The sequence below is a fragment of the Daphnia magna genome, linkage group LG3 (assembly GCF_020631705.1).
Source record: "Daphnia magna isolate NIES linkage group LG3, ASM2063170v1.1, whole genome shotgun sequence".
NCBI classification, from domain to species: Eukaryota; Metazoa; Arthropoda; class Branchiopoda; order Diplostraca; family Daphniidae; genus Daphnia; species Daphnia magna.
In genome coordinates this window covers 13,646,644-13,674,537 of record NC_059184.1, presented here as the reverse complement: position 1 = coordinate 13,674,537, position 27,894 = coordinate 13,646,644, and the positions used below count along the sequence as shown (strand labels likewise).

Sequence of the window (27,894 nt, the reverse complement as noted above, 5' to 3'; positions counted from 1 at the left end):
TGGTATGCTTTTAGATGCATAAGATGTTTTCAAAGTGGAGATTGGAATTCAGATAATACATTTACATAGTAGTACATTCTTACGACCAACAAAAAAAAGACAAAAGTTCAGGATTTTCGAAATCTCCTGTCAATGTCGAGTTTTTTTCCACGAAATCTCGTGATTTTTGTCGATAAGAAGCAGTTGCTGTACCATTATGTCGTAGCAGACAACAGTCGACATTGAGTCAAAACGAGTCTAAATTGCACGGTATTCACATCGTTTAACTTCCACTTCGTTTTTCAATGGCCGTTGAAAAAAAAAACGATTAAGACACGTGCTCTAGACGTACAGACCCCAATTCCAAAAACGTAAAAATGATGCCAGTTATTAAACGTCATTACACTTTGAAAATCAGAGAATATAATTTGGGCGCTCTTTTCATGTAGAGCAACAACAACAAAAGCGGCCGTGCGCTGATCAATGCATCACCTGGCCATACAGTACATACCAAATCCTGAAGCTGATGTTCCAAACGAATTCCAAAGACGAACAAGTTTCTTTCAGATGCACGCACAGCATCCAACAAAAATGCAGCCGACAGCTGGGGTGGCCGTGAATGTCAGACCGTTATCCTCATTGCCAACAAAGGTGAATATGTTTGAGAAAAAAAAAAAGTTTTATCTTCTGCTTTTCACGCTGTTTAAAAAATATACTATATATATATTATTGTGTTCAATTCTCCATCTGGCGTTTTCTGTTGCTCATTTTCGCTTTCGGCTGCAACAGGTGGATTATTATTTTTGTGACCATTTTTCTCGAACGTCCAAGGTTACAACAGCTGCCATTTTAGTTTGTACTATTTTTTTTTTTTTCGAAAAGCGTAGAATTACGAAATAAAAAAATAAAAATACTACATTCGTTTTATTACCTAACGCTTTTAAAGTGAGCATAATGTTGACAGCCAGACTCGACAGATTTTCACGGCCAGATATGATAATTCGTTGGCCGTTTCTCCAATGACTGAAACATGTAGAGATTTTCCGAAGGCTGTGACTGAGTGACAAATGTCAAGGGAAACAAGTTCACGCAAGACTGGGTACACACGTCATCCATAATTCCGCCATGTTTGTTTTTTTAAAGAAACAAATCTTGAGCGACGCCGCCAGATATGGACTCAAATCCTCTTCGTCATCCCAATGTTTTTTGTTGTTTTGTTTTTTTTAATGAATTATTTATGGATTACCAAATTTTGAACATCTGACATTGGGATTAAAAGTTTTTCCTCAACGACACACCTGATGAACCACGAACTTTGTGCGACTATCGAATGCAAATCATTCCCCTTATTTAAATCAGGGAAAAAAAAAAGCGTGAACAAGTGAATCTTTCAAAATGTCAATATAATAACGTTATTCGTGTTTTCATTCATGTTTAATGTATAATATGTTATGCCGAGACAGGAGAAAAAGAACAACACAACTTTCTTTCTTTTTTAGTTGTTTTACATCGCGATTGACACACACACACACACACACGATTATCATATACCGGCGATCTTCGAACACGCGCACCGTTTTATCATCATCAAATTTGTTTTTGCTTTTCTGTTTAAAATTAAAAAAGTTGTACACATCCAAATTAAAAAAACAAACAAACCAAAGGTAAAAATGTGTGTTTTTTTTCTCGTGTCTTATATAAAAAAGGAAGGAAGGAGAACACATCAGCACCGTAAAGAGAAACACACTGGACACAGAGAGAGAGACACACAACACACAAAACGATACACGTGTTACATGTATAGCAATAGAGCACTTCCGGATGAATATAATTATATGTATATATGTATATCATAAACGGTCGTGTGCGTATATAAAATAGGAGAATTGAAAGCACCTCACATACAAAAAACACACACACAACAAGGCAAACCATTTTTATGTTTGGTTTTCTCTCCTTTTTTTCTTCTTCTTATCAGTGACAAAATTTCGATGGAAAATCGTTTATAAAAAACAAACAAACGAATTAAAGCAACAAATGAAACAATTCAAAGGCTCTTTGGGGTTTTTTTCTTACAACAGAAATGAGCCTGATGAGAGAAGATAAACGAATTCGAAAGAAAATCGGGAAAAAAGAAATCCCCGTTTCTTTTGTGCACCAAAAAAAAAAAAAATCCTGATGGAAACGACAATTTGAGAGACGTGAAAAAAAAAATCAGAGTAAACAATAGGGGGGGTTATATAATATTGCCACATTTTTTTTTCTCTTTCAAATAAGAGAGGCAAAAGGAGGGATACATGTTTTGCCAGGAAGGGGAAACAAAAACGACAAAGGTCGTGTCATAATCAAAGACGGAATAAGTATAACCGAAAAAAAAAAATAACAATTATCTAATTTTTCCCCTCCCTGTGTTCGTGTTTTTGTATGTGTGCGTATGCGGAAAAGAAAATGGCGTTCACAGATTTGTTACAAGTCACACACACAAAAAAAGAAATGAACCAAATTGAGAGATAGGGGCGGTAAGATTGTGCGGGAAACAATAGCCGTTATGAAGATTATGTTACAACAACAGAGATAGCACACAACATATAACAGACGGCAAGATGTCGAATTACGACGAACAAATTTTTGCGCTTTTGCAACTTTTCCGCCTTTCCATACGTTTTTTGTTTTTGTTTTGCTTTTATAAAAATATAAAAATGGTCCACATTCGTAACCCCATACGAACGTCTTTTTTTAGTGTTGACTTTCCAAAGTTGCAACAGGGAGAGAAAATTGAGAAACAATCGATCGATGAATTGTTTCACGAACTACATTTTCTCCAGCCAAATGGGGAAATAAAAGAAAAAAAGGAAAGTATTCAGCTAATCAATGGATTTTTTATACGACGATATTTTCCTTCTTGGGGTGTGTGTTCTTTCTCCGTTTTGCATAATCAATAATATAAATTACCAGCTCACTTCCCTTTACTGTACACATCGCACGAAGAGATAAATAGTCTTTTTTTTTTCAATTTCGGGGCTAAGATGTCGTTCAATTTTTGCTATTCAAAAACCAGAAAACGAAATTTTTGTTTTACACATAACAAAAAAACGTGAAAAAAAAAGAAGTCACAACCCCGTGATTTTGAATTGTCCGTTCCTATCGTCTGTTTTCTTTTTAAATTTTTTTTTCTTAGTTAGTCTTTGGGCAAACAATTTCTGTCCGGCAACATAAATTATTGGCCTAAATCTCACAACCCAATTTGCCAAGAAGAAAACGAATTAAAATTTTTCTTTCGTTAATAACAAACAAACAATTTGCCCCCCTTTTTTTTTGTTTTTTTTTTTTTACATTTCCCCACCCAAACGCTTTAAAAATGTGGATTTCTATCCGCCTTTCTATCGTCGCACTAAGATCTTTCATCACAAAACCACATGTACAAACATGAAACACGAGCCTTACCGTTAACTGTTTAAACTCTTATGAATCGCGCGCCAAAGAGAGAAGCGCGAAACTTGTCTCTCTCAGGTACTGTGTTTCTTTTCTCTGCCTACTTCGTCCTCTCCGTTTATACTTGGATCGTGAACACCTGGGCCAACTAACTAAAGTCCGCGCGCTTCCCAACGATCTACTCAATAACAAGAACATTTTGTTTTGTTTGTTTAAACCCAGGCATATTGGTCCGGATTTTGGAAAAAAAAAAAAAAGATCTGGGGCAGGAGCCAAAACGATTTTTTTTTTTTTCTTTTCTTTTCACTTTTGGACGCGGAGTACTTTGTGTTACGGAGCGCGGGGTAGGTGTAGTAGAATCACGCGTGGCGTGCTGCTTTTTCGTTTTTGTTTTTTTCCTAAAGGGCAGAGATGGCGTTCACGAATGGACGTCCCAAATTTCGGCGAGGAAGGGCGGCAGTTTCTTGTTTTTGAGCTTGAGAGAAAAGCACATCTCAGAGTTGAGGTTGCCGAGCGTGCGCAACTCGGTTAGCACCGACAAGAGTTTGGCAAACTCCGTCATCGGCCGCACCCGATGGTTCATCACGTAAGCCTGCAGCGCCTCCAGGTAAATCTCCTGGATCTTTTCCACCTTTCTCGCCTCCACCAATCCCGGTCGTTCTAATCAGACAAACGAAATCAAACAAAAATCCGCTCACGGTCAAAAATATGTAAATTTCAATTTTAAAAAACAAAACAAAAATAAAAATAAAATAAAAACATACCCGAAAAGATGACGATGGCCGTGAGTAGAGCGTACTCGGCATTGTCCACTTTCATGAGAGACATGGTCTTGCCGAAGCGGAAGAGCGAATCGGCCGTGTCACCGACGCCGGCCATGTTGTACGACTCGCGGGTGTAGGGCAGATTATTGGCGAAGACGATAGAGTCCGTGTTGGCGTCGTAGCGCCGTGCGCAGCGCAACATCATCACCTCGCTGGAACACGCCTTGAGCAACGTGATCTGATCCTCCCGCAGGAGCGTGTCGAAACCGGGCAACCGCTTCGAGAATTCCACCGTCAGTTGCACCGTCAGGATCGTCATCTCCGTTATGTGTTTAAATTTGGCATCGGCGTCCGACTCGTGAATGCCCGACGTCTTTGGTTTGAAAATATGAAATATTAAAATATGCAACAAGAAAAAAAGAAAGTGGAGGATCCGGGAATCGAACGCACCGAAATTTTCCTCAGGTCCTCTTCGGACGGCTGATCGAATTCTTCCTGGAAATAGACGAGCCGGTTGATGAGCTCCTCCTGTTCGGGACTGAGGGGTTTGACGGGCGATCCGTTGCTGACTCCACCGTTGGCAGGGCCGCAAACGATCATCGGTTTCTCGTCCAACACCTGGTCGAGAGCCACCGCCCCAATGATAAATTGTTAAAACAAACGAGTTCGACCACGATCCATCAACAGGTGGAGTTGCTTGTCTTACGTGTATGTGTTGCTGTAATTGCTGCTGTTGCTGCTGCTGCATTTGCTGTTGTTGCTGCTGTTGTTGTTGCTGGTGGATGGCCTTGATTTCCGGCTCTTTCATGTCAGGTGATCCCAAAGAACTGGAATTGGGCCGGTCCTTCTCCTTTTGCGCTTTCTTTGCCTCCCTTTTGACGGCGCACTGGTACTCGGGCACAACACCTGCCACAACGCATTGTGCAATCATTCAACTATTTATTATTTTTGTTTTAACTTTTTAACATTCCCCCTCCCCTCCCTAAACCCGATGCTTTCATAAATCGATAAATAACGAACTGGAGACACATTTGAGATATGAAATTTTTAAAAAAAAAAAAAAAGCGCCTTGGTACTTAATTAAAAATTCAATAAAAAAAAAAGAGAGACTCGAATCGAAACCGGATGTCGAGCAGACCCTCATCTCTGATTAACATACACAAAACACGTACGGTGTGTGGTTTATCCCGTCTCGCAGCAGAAAAGCGTCTCACCATTTCAACACCGTGGCCATCAATAAAAAAACCACAACAAAGGGAGGGGTTTTCAATTGCACCGACTTGGAACGAGTAAGTAACGATTGAAAATAAAGAGGCACACATTCGATACACGTCCGAAAAGAAACAATGCCCATTAAATGGATCATGCGTTTGCGCTAATGAATCGTGTGGGAAATGCGCGTCTTCCTCGATGAATAACACTACACCTACCCCCGCAGTCATTTATACAAAAAAAAAAAACAAAAAAGATTTGATTGTTTGCAAAACTTACATTCGGGCCGCATGCCGACCGTGAGGCATTTTTTGAGTCGACATTCCTGACACTTTCGCCTCATGTACATGTCAATGTCGCATCCGTTTCCGTATTTGCACTGGTAGACTGCATTTTTCGTTATACTCCGCCGGAAGAATCCTGAAAAAAACAAAAAACAAACAGCCCCAAAGTCTCTCAATTCAATTTGTTTCTTTGATTTCTTTTCAATGTAAATCAGATTACCTTTGCATCCTTCGCAGGTGAGGGCGTTATAGTGGTAACCGGAAGCTCGATCACCGCAGACCAGACACAGTTCCTCTTGCTGTCGAGGTACGGGACCTTTCTTCTTCTTGGCGTCGGTGAAACTGTCCACCGAATAGCCACCGCCGCCATTGACGCTGCCTGGTGGCGACAAATCTTCTCGACCTGTTGAAATAAAGCGAGAAGAATTAAAAAAATAAATAAATCAATCATTTTGGCAAATATTTCATCAGAAATATTCAAATGAAAAACATCTGGACTACATGAAAAAAAAAAAACACTGAAATGATGAAATCAACATGTTCCAGGCTCAAGTTTCCCTATCTGTCAAATTGAAACAACATGACTCATAAAAAATATAATATTTTTTTTAAATTCTTCTTTTTTAAATACCGCTTTAAAATAGTTCCAAAGAACATTTCAGAAGGGAACTAAGTGCACAAAGGGGTTTCAACAAAAATTATATTTTTTTTTTCCAGGAATGTTGGCTACTTTTGGTATCTAAGCGAAAAGAATGAAATAAAATTCAAAGGACACGCAAGGACATTCGAGACACAGTCTATATAGCCTGGACTATTTTCTTTTAAAGAGGGGGGGAGTTCGGTCCCACCAGACACACACAAAAAACACCTCCCCTAATAATTCCGGAGCCGATTCCGCGGAAATATTAAAATTTAAAAAAACAAAAAACGCAAGTAGCTATGGGGATTCTTCTTGCCCTGGGAGTTATGACCCTTACACCGAAAAAAAAAAAAACTTTTTGTGTCCTCTATTCATTTCCTATTGTTTTTTTGTTCATCCACATTCTGTGATTCTTCTGCGTTTTAAGCTAAAAAAAGAACAAAAAAAAAAAATCCCCCCTCCGATTGTCTTTTCGAACTCCGGTTGCTACCTGTGAGAAAGAGACGCGGAGAGAAAGTTCTCCATCTTTAATGGTAAGGAGAGGGGAGGGGGTGGAGGCATATGTGGTGTATGAATGTCGTCACCAACGAAGCCAAGAAGGTAAGAAAAAAAATGATGTAAAAAAACAGAAAAGAAAACCACTAGATTGAATGCGGTTTTCTCTCTCACACACACACACGCGCACGGTTGGTTAATCGGCCGAAAGAGAAGGTGGAATGAAGGTGATGTCGACCTTGAAAAAGAGAGACAGCGCCGCGACGCCACACACACACAAAACTTGCCTTGTTTAGACGACAAGGGCGGGGTTATTTAGCGACGCCCTTTTCTATTTTTTTTTTTTGTGTTAACAAAACACTTGAAAGACATTCCTGCAAAGGATGTGCCATCGTCATCTTTTAACACACACACACATACAAAAAAAATAAAATTTGAATCTCATTTCACGGTCGACATTCATCCGCTCCGGATGGACGGACATGCGCAGTAGAGTGACACAAGGCCATTTAAAAAAACAGAAGAATAAACAAATGATCCATCGTTCTATACACATGTCTCCGTCACAAAAGTAACACAATTAAAACAAAAACAAAAAAAAGGGACCTGAAGTAGAGGACGTGTCAGACGATCGTCTGCCTGGCGGGACGGCGGGACTGTGTCCACCGCCCGTCGACGATTGGGGACTGACGGACGGTCCATTAATGTCAAGATCCCACAGATCTAAATCAACTTCGCCAATATCTGAGGACGGAAGTGAATGCTCGTCTGACGGACTGCCGCCATTGTTGAGTAAATGCAGTTGGTTGTGGTGGTGCAAACCGGTCAAGACGGTCGTGCCGGCCGTGGTGGCAGCAACGATGCCGCCGCCTGCGCCGCCGTTGGCAGCGAAAGACGGCGGTTGCATCAAACCGGTTGATTGTTGATTCGATCCGTGATGGGCATGCTGATGCAAAAGAGGATGGCGATGGCCGTTGGCCGTCGTCGTGCTCACAGCGTTGCTACGCATCACTTGACCGGGCAGCGAGTAACTGGCCAGCATTTTGTTGGCACCGCGGGTCACGTGACCGTAAGGGTATTTCAACTGTTGCTGTTGATTGGTCGCGCGGTTCGACTGCCAGGACGCAGACGGAGATGTGGTCATCGGCACAGAAGATGACGAACTGACTTCACCATGATCGCCCATGGTCATTTTTGTCAATGAAAAATAACAAAAATGAACGACAAGAGAAACACAAGGGCAAGACGATACAACCAGCTAATTGCCTAGTGAGCAGCACAGAACAAAAATAAAGCTCATTAACCAATCCATCCACTCGCCCTCGCCACACACTCTGTACTTGTGCGTGTTCTTATCACGATCGTGGCCTCACTACCAGCCACATAATGAACGTGGATTTGATTTTTTTAAAGAACACGAAAGAAAAAAAAACAAACAGAAAGACAAGAAGCCTCCGTGTTCGATTCCAGCTGCGGAAGACTTTTTTTTTTTTTTTGCCAATTTAATTTTCGATGTCGTTGATGTCAAGGACGTTGAAAGCCGCACAATATTCAATTTGCTTTTTTTTTTTCTGCGTAACAAGATACTCGGCCAAGGTTGCCCGTCTTTTTTTCTATTTTGCTGGCCAACAACGGGAGAACCGATCACAGACACACACACCCCAAATGAGGTTTAGAAAATCACAACAGTCAGCGATGGGAATCGATTTTCACTTTCGCTCTAATCGGCGTCCTCTACACAATCAAACAAGCGCACCTCGACACTAATTTGAATTACACTTTTTCTTTTCGAATTGTTTGACGTTCGATTGTGTTTTTTGGTTTTTTTTGCACCGACGGTTTGTGAACACACCAACAAAAACAATCGACCAACACACACCCAAGTGAACTGGTTGACGTCGCAAAACCGACTGCCAAGACTTGGACGCTGACACCCTACCAGCACCACTCTCTCTTTCAAACAGACGGAAAGAAAAGAGAAACAAGAAAAGGAAGAAGAAGAACAACACACACACACACACACACACACACCGAAAAACCCCCAAAATTTTTTTTTTTCTTTTCTGTGGGTGGAACTTTTTTTTATTTTATGCTAAAGAAAAAAAAAAGTTTAAAGCTCCTCCCCTCTTAAAAAAAAAAAAAAAAGGTTTCAGCAACTATAAGGAAAAAGAAAAAAAAACAATTTTTTGGAGACAAAAGAGCTACCTGTTGCAAAGTACGTCCGCACTACGACATCGATCCACTTTTTTTTTTTTTCCTTTTGAGAGTGGGAAAAAAAAAAATGGTTTCCAAAATCACGTGGAACACAAATGCGTCGTCAGCGCCTATACCCTTGTCTTGGCTCTTTTGGCATTGAAAAGACAACACACACACACACTTTCGATTGCCAAGAGAGCCAGAAGCATTTCTTGAATAATTTGTCCGTTGTATATTATTTCACACAGACGGGAAGAAGAAGAAGAAGAAGAAAATATATATAACTTAAAAAAAGAAATAATAAACCAGAAAAAAACAATACCCTGAGGGGTTGATCAAGGTGTGCAAGACGAAAGCCTCGAGCTAAATCGACACAGGTAAGAAGAAGAAATAAAAAAAAAAATAGTTTCCAGCCAACACGAAGGCTGAAAAAAAATAAGAGAAAGAAGGAAGAATACAGCAAAACCTAAAGAAATGATGATGAAAAGGAAGAGTGATCCAAAAGACTTCAAGGATGCCTTGCGGCCAGGTATGAAGGCCAACATTTGGTTATAGAACACACACCACACACACACAGGTAGACAGAAGAAAAGAAAAAAATGATAAGGCGAACGAGGAAGAAGAAGAAGGCGCCCTTCATGTGTGTGTGTGTGTGTGTGTGTGTGTGTGCTAACACAGAGACACACAGAGAGAGAGAGGAACCAGACACACACAATCTGGTGTTTTCCACCAGTAGGATCAAGTCCGTCGAACCCCCCCACAGCTGATGTAAAAAAAAGTACTTTCGCTTGATTTCGTCTGCTATTGATAGCCCGAGGCGTGCACCCCCGCGGGGGGCAAGTCTTAAACCATCTGCTGCGATTTTTCCCGATTTAGTATCGAATCAAAATTTAAAAGAAGATGAAACAAGAGGGGACACGAGAAAAGTGACAGCGACGCACTAGTCCAGCCCCAACCTTTTGTTTTGTTTTGTTTTTCTTAAAAAAGAACATCCATTTTGGTGACAACTTGCGACATCTGTCGATGAAAAAAATTAAAATCCAAAAATTCGGCTTTTAATTTTTACAGGTAAGTGAAATACAATGTCTGTTCTGACTCCTCCTCTCATTCAAAATATTCGTGGCATGTGCTCACCCCACCCGTCCCGCCCCGAAAACAGTCGTCACGCAACCGCGTTATTCGAGAAACTCTCGAACGGAAGAGAAAAAAAAAGGTCGTGTTAAACGACTCGTATCTGATGACACTTTTGACACTCGGCACAGATACTATGTCTCCTTTGCTACGACAATCACCAACAATCTTTTCCAGATTTTTTTTTTCAAACGTTTGACATTTTCGTTCAACTATTCGATCGCCATGTAAAATTTCATTGGAAACGAAAGGCATTTTTCGTTATTGGGGATTTTACGTGAGCTCTTGTGACAGAGGGAACTTTGAACCAGCCAGATAACCTCGAAAAATAAGAAACATGATCAAATCGAAATATTTCATAGAATTTGCATGTTCTTATAGTTGATGACCTTGTAACCGACAATTTTCTTTTTTAGAGTTGGGGGAGAATATCGGAACAAAACTGTGGGCGGTCTTCGTTTAAAAAGAAATCCATCTGTCGCATTTTTTCTTTTTTCTTAGAACGAACCGAAAACAAAAAAAAAAATCTAAACAAATGAGGTTTGTCGGTAAATAGGGGCAGGTCATTGCATCGGCAACTGGAGAAAATTCAAACCAAAATAGGAAAAAGGAAGTTTCACTGATTTTTGAAAAATGCCAACTTCCTTTTTTTATTTTTAGAAGAAGAAGAAAACATTCAAAAAAGTGGATGACGTCATTCTTCGTGTCATGTCATACCACAAGGCAGGGGGAAAAGAAAAAAAGAGAGAAGGTTGAATTGCGTCTTATTATATACATATAAAAGAAAGAAGAAATAAACATATGAGGAAGAAGAGGCAACAGGTGCGCTCGCGCTTTGGGGGTTTGTCGGTGTCTGACGGCTGGCGGCGGACCTCCAACTTGCAGGGGGGGAAAGAAGCCGCCCCAAACATAGAAATATATGTGTCCCTTTATTTATTTTTTTTCTTGGCTTACAAGGACACAGGTAATGGCAGCAGTAATTAAAAGAGTCCGAGAACACATAGAAACAACGTCCGTACGACGACCACCCCCCTATTGGCTAAGTTAAACAACAACCAAAAAATCAAGTTACAAATTGTTCATCGAGGTTTTGAAGGTGAATTGCATCATTCAAACGTGAATGATTACACACCCAAGTTGCATCAACATTTTTTTTTTTTTTTTTTCCTTTCGAGAAATTCCTAAAAACTTTTCACCCTTCACGCCGAGTTGGACTCACGGGAGACGCCCAGCGTCGCGGTGCCATTTCCCAAAATGTTATTTTTATTTTTCAAGGACAGGAAAATCAACGAAGCGTTTCCGAAACCAAAACCTTTTTTTTTTTTTTCTTTATTTGTAGCAAAAAAAAAAAATGAAAAAACTTGTTAACGAAATTATATTTTGTACATGGAAGATGCTCCTTTTAAGCGCATCACTTGATCAACTAAGCGTATCGCCACTGAAATTCCTTTTAGCTAATCTCCATAAAAAAAAATAAAACACTCACGCGGGAAATTCGAAAAAAAAGGAGGTTGTAAAAAAAAACACGAAGAAATGGTTGTGTTAATTTTCGTAAAAATTTAACGTATCTGATGGATTAAAAAAACCAAAAAAAAGAAGACTTGAAAATCGTTGCCAAGGTTTTCAAATGATTGCGTTAAAAAAACAAAAACAAAAACGATCGTGAATTCGGTCACGGCTCTATGGACCAAAAGTCAACGTCCCGCGTTCAATAAAACAAAAATGAGGAGGGGGGACGTTCTCAAAGTCGTCTTTTCTTCACTGGAGCGTTGAAAGCCGATGAAAATAAAAACTAGAAACTTTCAAATGAATTGCATTTAGACAGTTGGCGGGGTAGGTAAACAAGTGGCTCTAATCATTTGAACCTAAACATCCAATTCTACAGGTTACTTTCGAAAAAGATATCGAGAGGTACGATCTGGCCTGAGAGGTTTAATAAAAATAAATAAATAATTGTGGAGCTTGCGGCAAGGTGAACGAACCAACCCAGCGATAAAGAAAACAAAGGAAAAATCTTTTCTTATTTCAAGCGGAACGAATGGTCGTCCACAAGCGATTCCTCCTGTGCGACGTAACCAGTGTCTCTAATAGTGGCGCAACGACACACACTCTCTTTTTTATGTTTGTTAAATGCTTCTCTCTCTGCCTCTGATTTTCATCATAAATATCGACCTTGTTTTTGTTCCCGTTTTTTTTTATGATTTTTAATACACACATTTTCACGTTTAACTTATTTATTTATTTTTTTCTTTCGCATTCTTCACCGGTTTTCCGTCTCGACAATGGCGCAATTCAAGGGCGTGTGTTTATGCCCTCCCCCCCTTGTTTTATGTTTTCGTTCCCGATTGGATATCTCCATTCAAGCCGTAAGTTTATCCTCATAAAGTTATACTAACTTGCCGAATGCTCCCTTCAGGGTAAAAAAAAAACAAAAACGTTTTGTTTATCTCAACGATCCAAAATGGAGTCATCGAGTCGCCATAGTAACGACAAGGCAAAACAACAACGAAATGGTTCCAAGTTTTAAAACAAAAGAAGGGAGCCTATACGAGGAAAAAGAAACAACAACAACTGGTTATTGGGTACGATGGCTATCGGGGAGGTTCTTGTGAACCAGGTAAAAAAAAAAAAAGAAATTAAGAAAACGAAAGGCCCTTCGGGAATATTGCCCCCCCCCCTGATCTCCTGTTCTTTTCAACCCTCTTTACATTTAATCCATAAAGGTATACACACTAAAAAAACGTGCAGATCAACTGAATTAAACGATTGGGATAGGTCCCCCCTTCACGACAACGTGATAAACCGAGGGATGAATTGATTTACACTTCAAAGTGAAGAAGAAAAATGTTAGATCTCGAGAGGTTTTGATTTTTTGTTTGCCTATTCTCTGATCAACACCTGAAGCCATTCGAGATCCAATCTTTTGATACGGGGCGTGGCAGTCGTTGGTGAAAAGATTACACGCTTCTTACACTCTTGGCTATTATTATTTTTTTCCATTACATTTTCAATGGCGAAAGGAAACCTCTTTCACGAATCGAACGTAAACTGTCAACATTTTCTGGATACAAAAATAAACAAACAGAACAAACAGGGGAAATTGAATTTGGCCGATCGAAAAAGCCGGGTGTAACACTGTGACCCACCTCTCTATAAAGGACGCTTGGGAATGATCGATTCTCTTTAAAGCCTCATTTAAAAGAAATGCTTCCCAAATCGCCACACAAATTCATACAGAAAACACCTGGCGATGTGGTTAAAGAGCCAACAACAAGTGCACACAAATGGCATCGTCGATTGAATCGCATCAATGGACAATTACAAGGCCGCTAGAATAACAAAATCAGTGGGACGATGCGGTCAATACCACCGATCCAAAGAGAGAGAAAATAAATGAAGCAAACTATAAAAAAAAAAGGGAAACAACCGGCCTTGGCCGCTTTGAAAAGAAAAAATAAATAAATACTTTCTCTTCTTATACAGCTCGTTTACTATAAACGCTACAATGCTGAGCTAATTGATTAATGCGCACATAGTAGTCAGAGCTCAGATTATTTACATATGATGATATGGGGTAGAGACAACACACACCAATTTGCATCTCGGTGCGATGGGAAATTGTGGCTGTCATCATCATCGCAGTGGACAAATAATAAATGTTTTTAGTTTCTACCTTAATAATTATATGGGCGATGGAGATTACGTAAAGAAAGATTGTTGTGTGACAATGCAAAAAAATAAAACCCCACTACAATGTGTTTGTTCGTTCTGCGAGGATTTTGTGTACATGTTCTCAAGTTATTTGAATTCTTAATCGGAGCCGCAGTTAACACAGACACACAGACACACAAAAAAAAAGATGATGATGCCACGGTGGAGTGGAAGGCGATAATTAACCTTCGGACGTCCTTGCGAGGAAGTGCGGGAGTTGGAAAAACAAAATGAAATAAAAAGCTTCGAATTTAAGAGATTTTTTTTTATGAACTGAATGAAATTGCAAACCAATTATACCTGTTATTAACTTGAGCTTGTACTTATTATCATTTAAATTTTTCCTACCGAGTGAATTGAAGTTTTCGTTCATTTTGTTTTACAACTAGCGCACCACCGTGGCATCTGTCGCATTTCATTTTTTGAATACACATTGCGGTGGTTTGTAATAGTAAATTATGTTCATTTTTCAGGCCAACAAAGATTCACTCTCGAATGGAGCAATTGAATATCTAAGTCACGCTTGAAAAAATGGAAAAAAATAATATTCTTTAATTTCGGTCGTGAGTAGCGATGGTGGCGCCACCGTCTTCCATCTTCAATAAGCGACCGTGACCGTCAGAATTTCTCACAGTTTTTTGTTTTTGTTTTGTTCTGAATTAAGTAGCACGTCCTCATTTCGCATTGGCATTACGAATTCAATTGTTTCCAACGTCGGCCACGCAAACTCGATTCAACAAAACTAGAACAATTATTCCAATTGAATTAAATTTGAATGCAATTCAATTCGAGGAATTATATTCGCTAGTAAAATCGTTTTTAAGATGGAGGAAACAAAAAATTTTCTTTAAATAGAAAATTAAAAAGAAAAAAATATATATATTAGAAAATTTAAGCGCGCGCGCAACAGGTGCGCGCGGGATTCTTTTTAATCGCAGAGTGAAGGTTTTTTTCTTTTTCTTTTTCTTTCACGGTACCCAGCGGGAGCGCTTCATCCGCCATAATGTGTCTGCTCGAGTAAAAAAAAAAATATATATCGACGACAGATGGTCGATGCCGCATCTTTACATTTATTTATTTTCATTTTTATTTTTTAAATAAATAAAAGTAAAAAAAAAAAAATATCTAAAAATAGATCCGGCTCCTTATAATATAGCAATTTATTTGATTTAAATGTACATTTATTTGTTCTCGCACCCCAAAAAATAAAATAAATGATGACCGTCATTTTCTTCACATTCCAAAAAAATGTGATATTTTCGGTTGTATTCTTTAAAGAGAGAGAGAGAGAAAAAAGAAAAATCATTGTCAATAGTGCACACAATTATTTTATTTTTATTTTTCCCCTTTTCTTTTTTGTTAGCCCCAATAGGCTAACAGGAAATTCGGTCGTGACACTATTTCCCTTTCTTCCCCATTTTTTTTTTTTCTCTTTCTCGCGGGATAGGAAAGAGGAAAAAGGGACTTTGTGTGTGTGTGTGTGTGTCGTTCGTGACTTCCATTGTTGTTGATTCCGCAACGGCAGGGCCGACAGGAAAATGAACGGGAAGGAAATCGCGACTGCGTGCTACTATTATAATAACGTACCATATAGCCAACAAGAAAGAGCCTTTCTCGATATAAAGATACATAATATAATAATCATCGCAATGATTATCCGACGTCGACTTACGATTCTTTTCAAATCGTCCCCGTTTGGCCGAGCTCACTCGACTTCCTTTTTTTTTTTATTTCTTTTCTTTTCTGAATTCCCCCCCCCCTTTTTTTCAAGTTCAAAGTTATAGTTTACATTCATTTCAAACTCGTTTTTTTAGTTTTATTCATAAAAAAAAAAAAACTGATTTAATTGAGAAGATTAGGGAATTCTAACGCCATCTATGAACCAAAAAGGGAACTTGATGTCGAGTTCGTGATTACCCCAGTGGCGTTCACGGGAAACATATTTAATAATTATTATAATAAATGTGCAATCCAAGGTTGAGTTCCAAAAGGAAATACAAGAGAGAGAGTCAATTATTGAAAGAAAAATAATAAGAATAGAGGCAACTTCAAAAGAAAAATAAGTCAACGCTCCAGGAAATGGCGCATTTCGATTTTAAGTCATTATTATTTTTTATTTTTTTCTTATCTTTTCTCTTTCTCTCTTTCTCTCCTTTTCCACAAAAGTTAAAAAAAAAAAAAAAGGAGAATCAGAAAAATCGTGACTGCCGAGTCGCCCTTGCGTCGAAAACTTTTTGGCCTGCGGGAATCCTTTTCTAAGGGATCTGCGCCGTATCGAGAAAGTGCTCCGACCACTTTGCTATATTTAGTTGAACGCACACACGCCCTACTTACTGACTCACTCCATTCAACAGCTTTTTTTTTTATTATTATTATATTTCTTCTGTCTCTCTCTCTTTCTCTCTTTTCACTGTCTGTCCTCGTCTCGACATTCTAATCATTTCCCTCATTTGAAAGAAATGGGGCAACAACTTGGACAAAACATTTTGCCACATCGGTTCACTTCTTCTCGGCCTTCTTTTATTCACTTGTTCTGTTCGCCTTTAACAAGTCTTTCGAATTCTTTTAGACGGAAAATCAACACATTCTGAAATTTCTCTCTCGCTGAAAGGGAAAAGAGAGAACTCGGCCGGTGCTGTTGCCCTCCACCCAACTTCCATCTCAATCTGTAAGCCAATCTTTTGATTGGAGGAAGATATCGAGGTTGAGGAGCTACAGGTGAACGAGAAATAAAAAAAACAAAAACCAAACCAAAACAAAAAAATCGAGGGCCGAAGGTGAACGTGAAGATGGAAAGGGTTGATGGTGATATTGCGCCACGTCATACCTTTGCGTGAGTCTCGCTCCGTGAATTTTTTTTTTTTTTTCTTTTCAACTCCTTTTCAGATTGTTCCCCTCCTCCCTTCATTTTTGTTTGTACGCTGTGTCTTTTCATTGGTTTGTTGTTTTGTTTGGCAAAACAAGTGCCGGGTTAGCCGACCGGTTCAAAAAAGGAGAAGAAAAAGAGGAAAAACTTTCAAACCTTCAAGACACATCAAGGCTAATCGTTGAGAGACAACTCAAAGTCATTGACAATCGATTGTTGCAATGCAGATAAAAAAACAAAAAAACAAAAAAACAACAGGCGAAACAGGTACGTGAAATGACTCCTTTCTTTGCCAATTCGTCTTTGAACAAAATGCCCACCATTTCATTTTTAAACGTATCAAAAACGACCGCTAGATGGCACCGTAGTCGCCCAAGAAAAATAAAAGCCCACCAAAAAAAAACATAGAAAAGAAAAGAAAACTCGGGAATTCTTCTAATCTAATTGGTCAAGCTCTCCTTCTCCGGACAACGGCGGTGCGTTCGACAACCTCCCCCTCAATAACAACAAACACACACGGGACGGCCTGAAAAATAAAAAAATCCGGTTAAATGTACGCGTTCCCTGTCTTCCTTTAGAGCTTCCATCTGTAGTCGTTGCGGCACGTGATCGTGACCCTCAATCGAGGGCTTTAGCGACACACGCACACAACGACGAAAAACTGTGTTACAAAGACGGACTGGTAGCGAAGCCCGTTCCACGGAATCCTTATAGAAAGCGGATCGATCGCTTCTCGTCCCAATCAAAAAGAGAAGACGGTTTTCCACGAGAGCGAATTAGGAGAGAGTCTTATTTCACCAATGTTTTCTAAATGCGTCCCTTTTCACCACATGCTCCCTGCCAAAACTCGATGATAATAATAATAATAATAAAAATCTTCCCTTCATGTAAAGAGAAATAGAAAAGAAAAATAAGAAGAGAGGGGGAGGGGGACTGACCTAATTTGCCTCCTCCACCGCCAGGGCTGAATGGCGGCTCGTAGCTGCCCGTCGACATGGGCGATGGTGAATAGCCGTTCGACGACGAGATGACCGAAGGCGGTAAGGTAGAATGGCCATTGCTGGACGCGCGTTGCTGTTGCAACTGCTGTTGCTGGCCCGGCTCTAAAAGGCCGTCTGCCCTCATCGACATGGACGAACTGCTGGGCGGAGGCGGTGGCGACATGGAATCGACAGACATTTGGCCGGGCGAAGGTAACCATTCTTCCATAGCGCTGCTGCTGTTGTTGTTGTTGTTGTTGTTGATGTGCCTGGATCGTTTCAACGGGCTCGGCGAATGGACCGATCCGCTGGCCGACGCCCCTACCAACGTAGGCGTCGTCGATCCTCCTCCGTAAAACGATTGATGCGGATGGTGCGGATGGTGGTGATGCGAAGATGACGGCGACGATGAATGTAGCAACGACATGGAGATCGGGTGCATTGCGGCAGATGGCGACGTCGGTGACGGTGAACTACCCAATGGGCTGCCTCCCCTACAATTTTTTTGAAATATTTATCAGTTCATTTTTGTTTGTCTTTTTCGAAATCAAACACAACAATCAACTCCTGCCCTTGGGCGGGATTAGTTATTAATTTCAATATTTAAAAAAAAAAAAAAAAGCATAGCCGTGTTTAATTTGCATCTTTGTGTTTTAAAAAATGTGAAAAGCGCATGCGGATTTGCAATTTCAGAAACATAAAAGAAAAGATTTTTTTTTTTTTTTTTGGAGGGGGGAAACGTCCATCATCCACACACAATCACCCACACCATCTTTTGTTTTGTTTTTTTGAAATGATTGTTTACCCTGTACTGATGCGGGAGCGTGATCGACGGATCGAACTAGCAGAGGACGGAGAAGGAGAAGAACAAGAAGAGGAAGAGTTGTGTTGTTGTTGTTGTTGGAGAGGTGTGGTCGTGGGTGAATCGGAGTTGCGCGGTTCCGTTTTGATGATGGTGGCCACCGATAGGACGGAAGATGCCAACCGGATTCTCTGCTGCTGTTGCTGAGTCTCTGCGCCACTTATCACCACACCTTCCATACTGTTGATTCGATTACGCGAGGCCGGCCGATAAAATACACGGCCAGCGCCAGTAGTCGAACGTTCCAGCTGTTCCACTTCCATTGTTTCGGTGCAGTTCCACCGATACGGGATCTCTCTCTCTCTCTTTCTCTCTCTATATGCCGACACTGTTTCTTTTTATTTAAGAGACGCGCGCACACTCTCACTATTTTAACTGATTTTTTTGGCCAATGTGCGTGTTGCGTAATCACGAAAAATGTAAGGGAAAGAATGGCGTGCACGGTACGAAATTTCAATAAAAAAAAAAAAAAATGCGCACCTGTAAATAAAAAATGGGAAAAATCGGATATTCAATTGTTCCAACAACAACAACAAAATTGACACAAAAAAAAAACAAAACAAAAAACGGGGGCGATGTTCGGATAGAGAGGGGGGAGGGGGAGGAGAAACATTTCGACATAAATCTCAAACGTCAGCGGGTGACCTCTGCCGCGTGACCCAACAACATCCTGTGGCGTTCAGATCAAGGACTCGTATACGTCCCCGGCCAAAAAGAAAAAAACCATTCAAGTTCCACCTACGTATTTTTGGTTTCTTAGCTGTGTGTGTGTGTATGTCTAACTCCCTTTTTTTCTTTCCTCGTTACATGTACTTTAAACAAGATATATAGTACAATGTCAACTCTTAAGAGACGTAATTTAGCCAGGGGCGTTTTATTTCTTTTCCTTCCTTGGAGGGTTAGGATTAAAAAAAATCCCGCCGAAACAAGACACAAGCTGGTTGCAACTTCGTGAAACGAGGAAAATCACGAAGGACATCACCCAAAAAGAAAAGAAAAAAAAAAACGAGTTTCTTGTGTCTTTCGTCGTCGTGAGATGACGATGATGATAACGTTCAACTTCAGCACCAAGCCCCAAGAGCAAAAGAAGAAGAAAACCTTGAAACTGGTTGGGAAGAACCAAAATTTAATGCTAATCAACTTCTTGTCTCTCTCTCTCTCTCTCTCTCTTTCCCTCCCCCCCCCGTAACCCTTAAGGCTGTTTTTCCCTCAACCTCTCTTTTAATCGTTGCTTCCCCGCCATAATCAATAATTCATAACAGAGACGTATACACAAGTAGCTTATACAATTTCACGAGAATATTGATATGATTTTGAAGGGGGGGGGGCTCGTGTTATCTTATACGTCAGACTCCGACGAAACAAGAGATTACTCTAAGACAACAGCTGCATTCTACAAAATATTAAATTGGACATTTCATAGGAAAAACTGGAACAACTTCCGTTTCGTATTGCCAGATGAACAGACACAATCTACTTGTGTTTGACGTCCCAACAAGATCGCAATAATCCACCCACATTGTTTGCTTTAGATATTAAGAAAAAGGAAAAAAACCCAAATTCCGGTTGTAACGGATACGCACTTGAATATTATTATTGATATCCGGCGGATATCAAGGCATTTCTTCGAACCTTTCCACCTGTCGGCTTCCTACAACAGTTGGCTTTTTCTTTATAAAAGAAGGCATTGCGCTTCGATTGGTTTCAACAACAATTTCACCAATTTTGTTCTTCAGAAATTTATTATTAACAGACTAGACTCGAATCCACTTTCAAACCGAAAATTTCAAGCCCCCCCCAGCCCCACCGCCGTTTTGTGTGACCAAAATGACGTCACGCTTTCACAAGAACTCGGCGGTTAACGTCACGTGACAATGTAGAAAGTTTTTTTTTTCTTCGGAGGATTGACCCTTTTTTTTTTAATTTTTCTTCCCCGTTTTTGAAATACCAAGGTCACGAATTTGCATTACACACGCAAGAAAAAAGGTAGCGCCATCTAAAAGGAAAATAAGGTCATCCAAAAGGTTAATTCCCTTTTTTCTTTTTTAAAGGTCCCAATAACAAATAACCCACATCAAAATAAACACGACACCCGTATTCTTATTACGAAAAAAAAATGAGGCCAATAAACCCCAACAGGTGCGGAAAAAAAACAAACAAACGCAACCAGCATCGAATTGCGCGCCTGAATCAAAAAAATAATATTGCGCAAAAGCGATAAATCGATCGGTATATAATAAAAAACAAAAAAAAACAAAAAACAAACAAGGGCTCACTCTTAAAATAAAATGAGGGCATTTGGTAAGCCCGGTGTGTATATCGTGACAGAGATAGATGTGTACGTGCAAAGGGGGGGGAAGGTGGTGGGCGCCCTGATCGTTCAAGGTAAACGAGTCAACTTTCACGCTCTGATGGTAGCGAAATGGAAGTCTTGAAAGAATAAATACCCCGCCAACAGTCAAGAAAAATAAAGGAGGGACGTTTTTCTTTTTGTTTAAAAAATATATGTTTCAAGTCAACCAAGGACACACCGTCATCCATTAATGGCGTCAATCGAGCAGAAGAAGAACTTTGATCCGCCCAATCCCCCCGCTTGCAGACTAGAGTGGAATTAATCCATCACTAACTAAAACAATAGTATTCTTAAAAGAACATAAATTTTCACGAATATCTTTAGTCGTCCATGTTCGTGTTTCTTTCTTAGATTTGAAAAAAAAAGAAATACGTTTGTATTTGTTTTTTTAGGTCATCTAGCGCCTTCAGCTTTTTTTGCCTTGCACTTTCCATGGCCGCCTTTTCTTTCGGTGCGCTCACAGTTTCACACAGACTCCAAAAGAAAAGAAAAGAAAAAAGTTTCTTCGTGGAAAATCAAAGGCAACTGTATGAATGATTTACCTGAGTTTTCGCACCTGGGGGATTCGAGAAAAAATTATATCCGATCAAAAGTTGCACGATGACACGGCCTCCACGTGTGAAAAAAACAAAATCAAACCCCAACTCAACACAGAAAAAGCCAAAAACTGTTTGATTATTAAAAAGAACTTTTCCGTTTCTTGTACCCCAACTCTTCACACACACACACACGCACACACACACGCACAAGAAAAAAAACCCTGCTCTTTCTCTATGCCAGAGACTCTCTCTCTCTCTTACTCAGAGTCTGTATACACACTGACAACATATCCCCACCTTTTTTCTCTGTTCTTCTCCAGGTGCACCTCCCTCGTAACCTTCTCTCTACACACACACGCACGGAGACAGAGAGAGAAAAACGGAATAAAAGAGAGAGCGCAGAAGAAGGGAATTTTTTTATTTTTTATTACATGATTATATGCCCGTAGTCTCGTGTGTGTGTGTGTAGCCCTTCTCCCCCAAACACCACCATCAACTTCTTCTTCTTCGGGCGGCCCCAGCGCATTCCGGTTTATTTTGGTGTTGAAAAAACCTGACGGAGAGGCGGAGCTTGTGTCATACACCTGGCGGCTATGGGAGTCAACCATTTCGGGTTTTTCGACCTCCTTTTTCTTTTTTGATAGTAGAAACAAAATGGCGGGTTTTTTTTTTTTTTTCCTTAGCGGCTGAAAAATAAAAGAAAATTCGGGAAAGCCGCAGAAAACCATTTGAAACGCTCTCGTTGCAAAAGGGACTAACAAGAAGCGAAGAGAGAAAAAGTGACCGCAAAAAAAAAATGTTAAAACGACAACAGCGTGCAGCCCAAAGAAAAAGTTTTTTTTTTTTTTTAAACTCCCGAAGCCGACGTGAAAATGAGGTGGCGGTTAACCCAGTTACGAACGAAGAAGAGGTACTTGCAACAACTAGCGGCATCATTTAAACAGTTTGCCTTTTTGTGTGTGTGTGTGTGTGTGAAGAAATTAGAAACTAGGCCAAACCGTAGAAAAGCGGCAAAATGGAGACCTACTTTAATTGATTCTTTTCGATCCTTGTAACGCAAAAATCACATCGCATTTGACAAACATCCACCGATGTTTATGAAAAAAAAAATAATAATAATAAAGTGAGCGCATTTTTTTTTCAATATCTCAAATTGATTAAAAAGCGGAGGTGGTAGACGGGATTGATCCCCCAAACAGGTGACGTCACTTTCCCTCATCGCTGCAAGTTCAATGACCCGATGCAATCATTTTTTTTCTTCGTCTACAAGAAAATCCCCAAGTGGACATTCGATCCCTCACCACACACACACACACACACACACACACAAAGCATTGCCAGATTGGACATGTTAATATATCATGGTTAATCTCTTGCGTGTTTCTTTCAACTAAGACAATAAAGTCAAGCAACAAAACACATAAATCCTAGGTCTAATCCCTTTCACCTCCCCAACTTTTTTTTTTTTTTAAAAGCTCAAATATAATACGCCCTTTTTCGTTTGCTTTTTTTTAAATCTGTATGTTTTGCTTCAACACGTTCCATCCGACAGGTTCAAGGTCCCTCAACATCCCCAACAAAAGCCGTGATTTTCAAACGATCTTTTGTTACACCTGAAAATTCGAACCTGATTTTTTTTTTTTTTTAAAGCTGAAACATTTCAGTTCGTACACAGGTACCAGCAAGTTAAATGTAGTATCTGTCCGTGTTGCGGCAAAACCGGATGTTTTACACGCACATATGGGGAACGCGTTTTTTTTTTTGAATACGTAATGAACAAAAAATGTGGTGTTTGGGGGAAACTCATTTCCGGGTTCGTTGCTTTGTTTTTTTCTTTTCCACTTTGTCTTTTCATTGTGTGTTCATACACTGTTTGATTAAAGGCAAAGTGTTTTTGAAAATACCGCCATTTTTCTAAACACACACACACACATAAAAAAAAAAAGTTTTAAAATAAATATTTATCTAAAGAAATAAATTTCCGGAATGGCATTTTTTTTTTGGGGGAGTCTAAATGACGGATGGTTATCCATTACATTCCGGCCATTCCACTATATTTCTTCCAATGATGTAACTCAAGACATTTTCTCCTTCAATAAAAATCCATCAAACCCTGGGACGCAGAGAGAGAGAGAGTCCAAACAAAAGTTTGTTTTTTTGTGTGGACCGATACAACAAAATTTGACAAACTTGCAATTTCAATGCTGCAAAAAAGAATAGCTCCCTTTCTCTTAAATTGATCACACTTTATTGTTGCAAAGAAAACATTTGTTCCGTATTTTCTTTTGTCACAAACGACTTTTTTTTTCGAATAGACCTCCCCCTTCAACTCCGAAAAAACCAACAACAACAAAAGAACGAAAGTTCCCTTTTTTTTTTTCAAAAGTAGAATCGATCCCCAAACTCAAAAGGGTTTACAACAATAAAAAAAAAATAAAACGAATTTCTTGTGTTTTATAAAAGTTGGATGACGTCAGGCGTCGGGCCAGAAAACAAGTGAAAGTGTGTCACTTTCTATACATCGAAATAAAGCAACAAAAACAACTCACTGTACACACAGAGAGAATCTCACGCCCATCATCCATCTCTCTCTCTCTCTTTACTTCCCCCTCTTTTCATTCTCATTCGCTTCCGTCCGATCGTCCGTGAACAATGACCTCTACCCCGTCCCTTTAAACAGGCCCATACATTCCCTACACCGCTGGTAACACACAATCTCTACCTTTCAAATCAAAACTCATTCCTTCCCTCCCCACCCCCTTTTTTTTCACCGGTTTAAAAACAGTAAAGAAAGACAAAAATAGAAAAACGGGCCAGACCTTTTCCTTGTTGTTTTTTTCCCAATTGGCAAAAGTCCTCCCGTTCTTTAAAAACCCCTTTCGCTTTCGATTTTTGTTGTTGAAATTGAGCCAATCCACATACGGCTGACTGTACAGTTGTCGTGTAACGAAGAGACGTCGCGTCGAGACGGGCAAAAAAAAAAAAAAAAGAGCGTGAGTCTTGACCCCCGTCACTCTGCTCCCGCACGCCCACCACACACTCGCATGCAGAGCCAAGTCGGCCGGCGGCGGATAAGAAAAACTAGGTCACGTTAGATTAGTGTACGTACCATTACATCTCCCTTTTTTTCTACTAAAGTCTAGAGTCCTCAAATATCGAAAAATGAGAAAAAAAATGGACAAAAGAAATTTAATAAAAAATACATTTGTCGTGTTGATAACAATTTAATACGTCCCGATAAGCATAAACGTGAGTACGTAACGCAAATGTACGACGACCCAAAAAATGTGTTATTTATGTACCAACATGATTCTTTTCTTTCAAAAACAAAAAATAAAACAAGGTTGTCATGACAACGGGGTCAACAATCACGCTTTGTGCCATTCACGAGAACGAAAATGTAATTCAAACCTTATTGACTTTTTGTTTTTTGTTTTCTTCTTGCTACGTGCAGAAAAGTATCAGACACAATGTGTGTGTGTGTGTAGTACACACACTTGCACGTCACAAACGGTAAAATGTGGAGATGGAATGAAGGAATTTATGGCTCACTTGACCTCCTTCCTCCATAACTTTTTTTTTTTGCGCCACCCAACCACCCACCCTATTGGCCATTTTCCTTTTTTTTTTTTATTCTTTTTATTTATAGAGATGAAGAGAGACGTTGAAGAAGAGCTACACACAGAGGGAAAGAAGAAGAAGAAGAAGAGAGTTGATTGCATTTTTCTTGGCAAACTGCCAGCCACCCACTAAATGGGCGGATGCACACCGCAAAACTACTACATATACTGTACACTACGTACACATATAGTGAGAAGGTGGGTGGGGTGGTGAGGGGTAATTCCGGCAAAAAACCCCCGAGACTCATCGTATCCGCAACTCATGAGCAGACGACGTACTCCGTTGATCATCTCAAAACTACCGAACGCCAACTTTTCCCTTTCTGCGTTTGCGGTTGGAGACGCGTGATCAATGGAGCCCCCCGACTTAAATGACCAATACATCAAACCGATCCAGCGAAAAGCACTGACCGACTTCTCCAATATCGTCCAGGTTTTTTTTTGACCAACTTTTAAAGAAATCTCGCCGAAAAATGATGTTGTCCTCCAAATATTTTTCAAGTGAAAGTGAAAACGCGCCAGAGATCAGATGACATTCCACGTCTACAACCCGATTACGGCAATAAAATCACACACACACACACAAACATAAATAAATACAGGGAATGCTATCCAATAGGAAAAGATGATGAGATCACGTCTTTTGTGTGTCCAGTTCATCACGAGGGTTCACGTGAACTCAATCAACAACCTCTTTTCTTTTTCTTCCTGCTAGAGGAGCCATAAAACCCACTTGTGCGTACTTCTTTGCCATGTCAATCACGTCGCAATTCAGATTGCCGACACAAGAAACCAACCCCGCCTCCTCCTTTTTTTGTCAATTTATGTTAGACATTCAAGAGAACCATATAACCGTGGGCTTCCCTTATTTATTTATGTTTTATTTACTTGATTTGACGACCGACATTGTCCTCTAATCGGCCAAACTTGTGTTTAGATAGATACACGTAATTTCTTTTCTAAAGAAATCGCGGGGAAGACAGAAAGAAGCGAATTCAGCAAAGCGAACTGTTGTGACGAACGACAGTTGCGTGCGGGATGTGTTGACCCCATTCTGGAAAAAAACGCGAGTGGGCACAAGGGATGAGTTGGCAACCCAAAAGTTTGATTCCCCCCCCCCCCACCGATGGATTCGACTTCTCCTTTTTCACTGTCGGTCTAATTCAGCGACGTCTAATCCCGACACAAAAAAGTTTAAATCCCCCCAATAATGAATTCTCTGATAAAAACACATGAAGGGATCTCGTTACCGGTGATGTCGCGGTCTCAATCAGAAAAAAAGATTATCAGCTGATTTCCTGTCTTTGTGAAACAGTGGTATGCAAATGATCACGAACAAATAGAGCCGTAGAGCAGTTGGCTTCAACCAACATTGCGACGCAACAAAATTTTATGCTGACATGGTGTGTGCTACCTGATGCTCACCCCAAATTAAATTCCGCCTTATGTAAATCACCAAGAAAAAAGATGGCGTCTCTTTCCAATTTTATTGTTTTTCCCGCGAAAATCTGAATGTTTTATGCTCGACGTCCCACACACACCCACAAAAGGTAGGCGGGAAAAAAAAAGTTGAAAGACGCAGATAATCTGCGAATGACGCGGGAAAAGACAATCCTTTTTTTTCCCGCTCAAACAACCTTGTGCATTTTTTAAAAAGTTGTCGTGAACAACTTTTTTTTACGTGACTTTTCGGTTTAATCAACCTGGACGGGATTACAACAACAACAAAAATCAAATGGGTTTAATAAAAAAAAAAAAAAAAAAGAGGGAGGAATGTTAATGTAAACACCCTGTAGGGATTTAATAGTCGAAGGTAGATCTACAATTTCTAGGAACACAAAGGAATAAAATACGCCCATTTCTTTCGAAACTGTTTAGATGATTTCTTTCGAACTACAAGATGTTGACCCTCCTCTTTTCAAATCTTGTTTTGTAAAAAAAAAAAAAATATGTAAATTTTTCACATATCGCTTTAAATTGAATTAACAATCGATAGAGATTTTAGTCTTGAAAAAAAACAAAACAAAGAACGGCTCTTATTTACATATCTCGCGCGCGCGCGAGCCTCAAAGGTAATTCGATGCTGTTTGACCCGGGGCTCGGCGTGTTGTGTCACGAGCTGTTTTTCTTTAATGCTTCTGCGTTTTCCGGTCAATCACAAAATCTTCAACATTTCGAAATACGAACCACACACCAGAAAAAAAAAATCGATTTTCAAGGTTACGAACTTGAAAAACGTACGAAATCGACGCCACGAGGACATAAACATCACGACGCTTAGAATTTGGTTTTGGCCAATCAAAAGTCTTTTTTTTTTTTTGTTGTTGTTCGAAAAAATAGGGAATTGAACCCTTTTCGAATGCACAGCATGGAAAAAAAAAAGGGAAGAACCGCGGGTTGTTGGCGAGATTCCAACTTCTATCTAGTCAAACTCTACCATATATATACACACACAGGCCGTATACATACATGGCTAGATGTGTGTGTGTGGGAAACTAGGTCAGCCACTGCGGCATACATATACACACAGACACACTTGATGGGAAGGGAGTAGAGAGAGAGAGAGAAGGGGGGAAAGGGAAAAACATTGGAAATGCCCTTAAAGAAAAACACGAGTTTTAAAGATGGAGGCCAATATGATTGGAAACTTACCACTTTGAGTGTGAATTGAAATAAGCCAAATTTTTCCCGTGAGTTTAGTACTCAGTTCTTGATTGGAACACAGTAATTATGTAAAACGGCGCCGAAAAACCAACGAAAAATGAACCCAACTTGTCTTTTTCACTGGCACGCACAGTCGTCCGCTCTGTCTCCGGCGGACTGCACATGA

The 27,894-nt window shown here is 39.9% G+C and overlaps 1 protein-coding gene and 1 long non-coding RNA gene across 7 annotated transcripts; one reads left to right on the top strand and one right to left on the bottom strand.

Moving 5' to 3' along the window:
* The first annotated feature begins 34 nt into the window (after positions 1-34).
* Positions 35-2,461, top strand: LOC116918268. Of its 2 annotated transcripts, XR_004391468.2 has the most exons (3): positions 35-350; positions 429-630; positions 769-2,461. It is a non-coding gene; the product is annotated as an uncharacterized LOC116918268 (long non-coding RNA). The 2 variants fall into 2 exon arrangements; XR_006644419.1 differs by having other exon boundaries at positions 35-630.
* LOC116918260 (ecdysone receptor) lies at positions 1,366-27,894 on the bottom strand. 5 transcript variants are annotated; one of them, XM_045171280.1, is made up of 9 exons: positions 27,717-27,894; positions 18,496-19,032; positions 17,649-18,184; positions 5,892-6,074; positions 5,667-5,807; positions 4,882-5,081; positions 4,626-4,793; positions 4,176-4,548; positions 1,366-4,071 (listed from the first exon to the last, which is right to left on the bottom strand). In XM_045171280.1, exons 2-9 carry the CDS (start codon positions 18,813-18,815, stop codon positions 3,830-3,832), a joined length of 2,163 nt encoding a protein of 720 aa, XP_045027215.1. In that variant the 5' UTR covers positions 18,816-19,032; positions 27,717-27,894; the 3' UTR covers positions 1,366-3,829. The 5 variants fall into 5 exon arrangements, with proteins under 5 accessions (XP_045027215.1, XP_045027216.1, XP_045027218.1 ...); XM_045171281.1 differs by lacking the exon at positions 27,717-27,894 and adding an exon at positions 21,448-22,039; XM_045171283.1 differs by lacking the exon at positions 18,496-19,032 and having other exon boundaries at positions 27,717-27,891.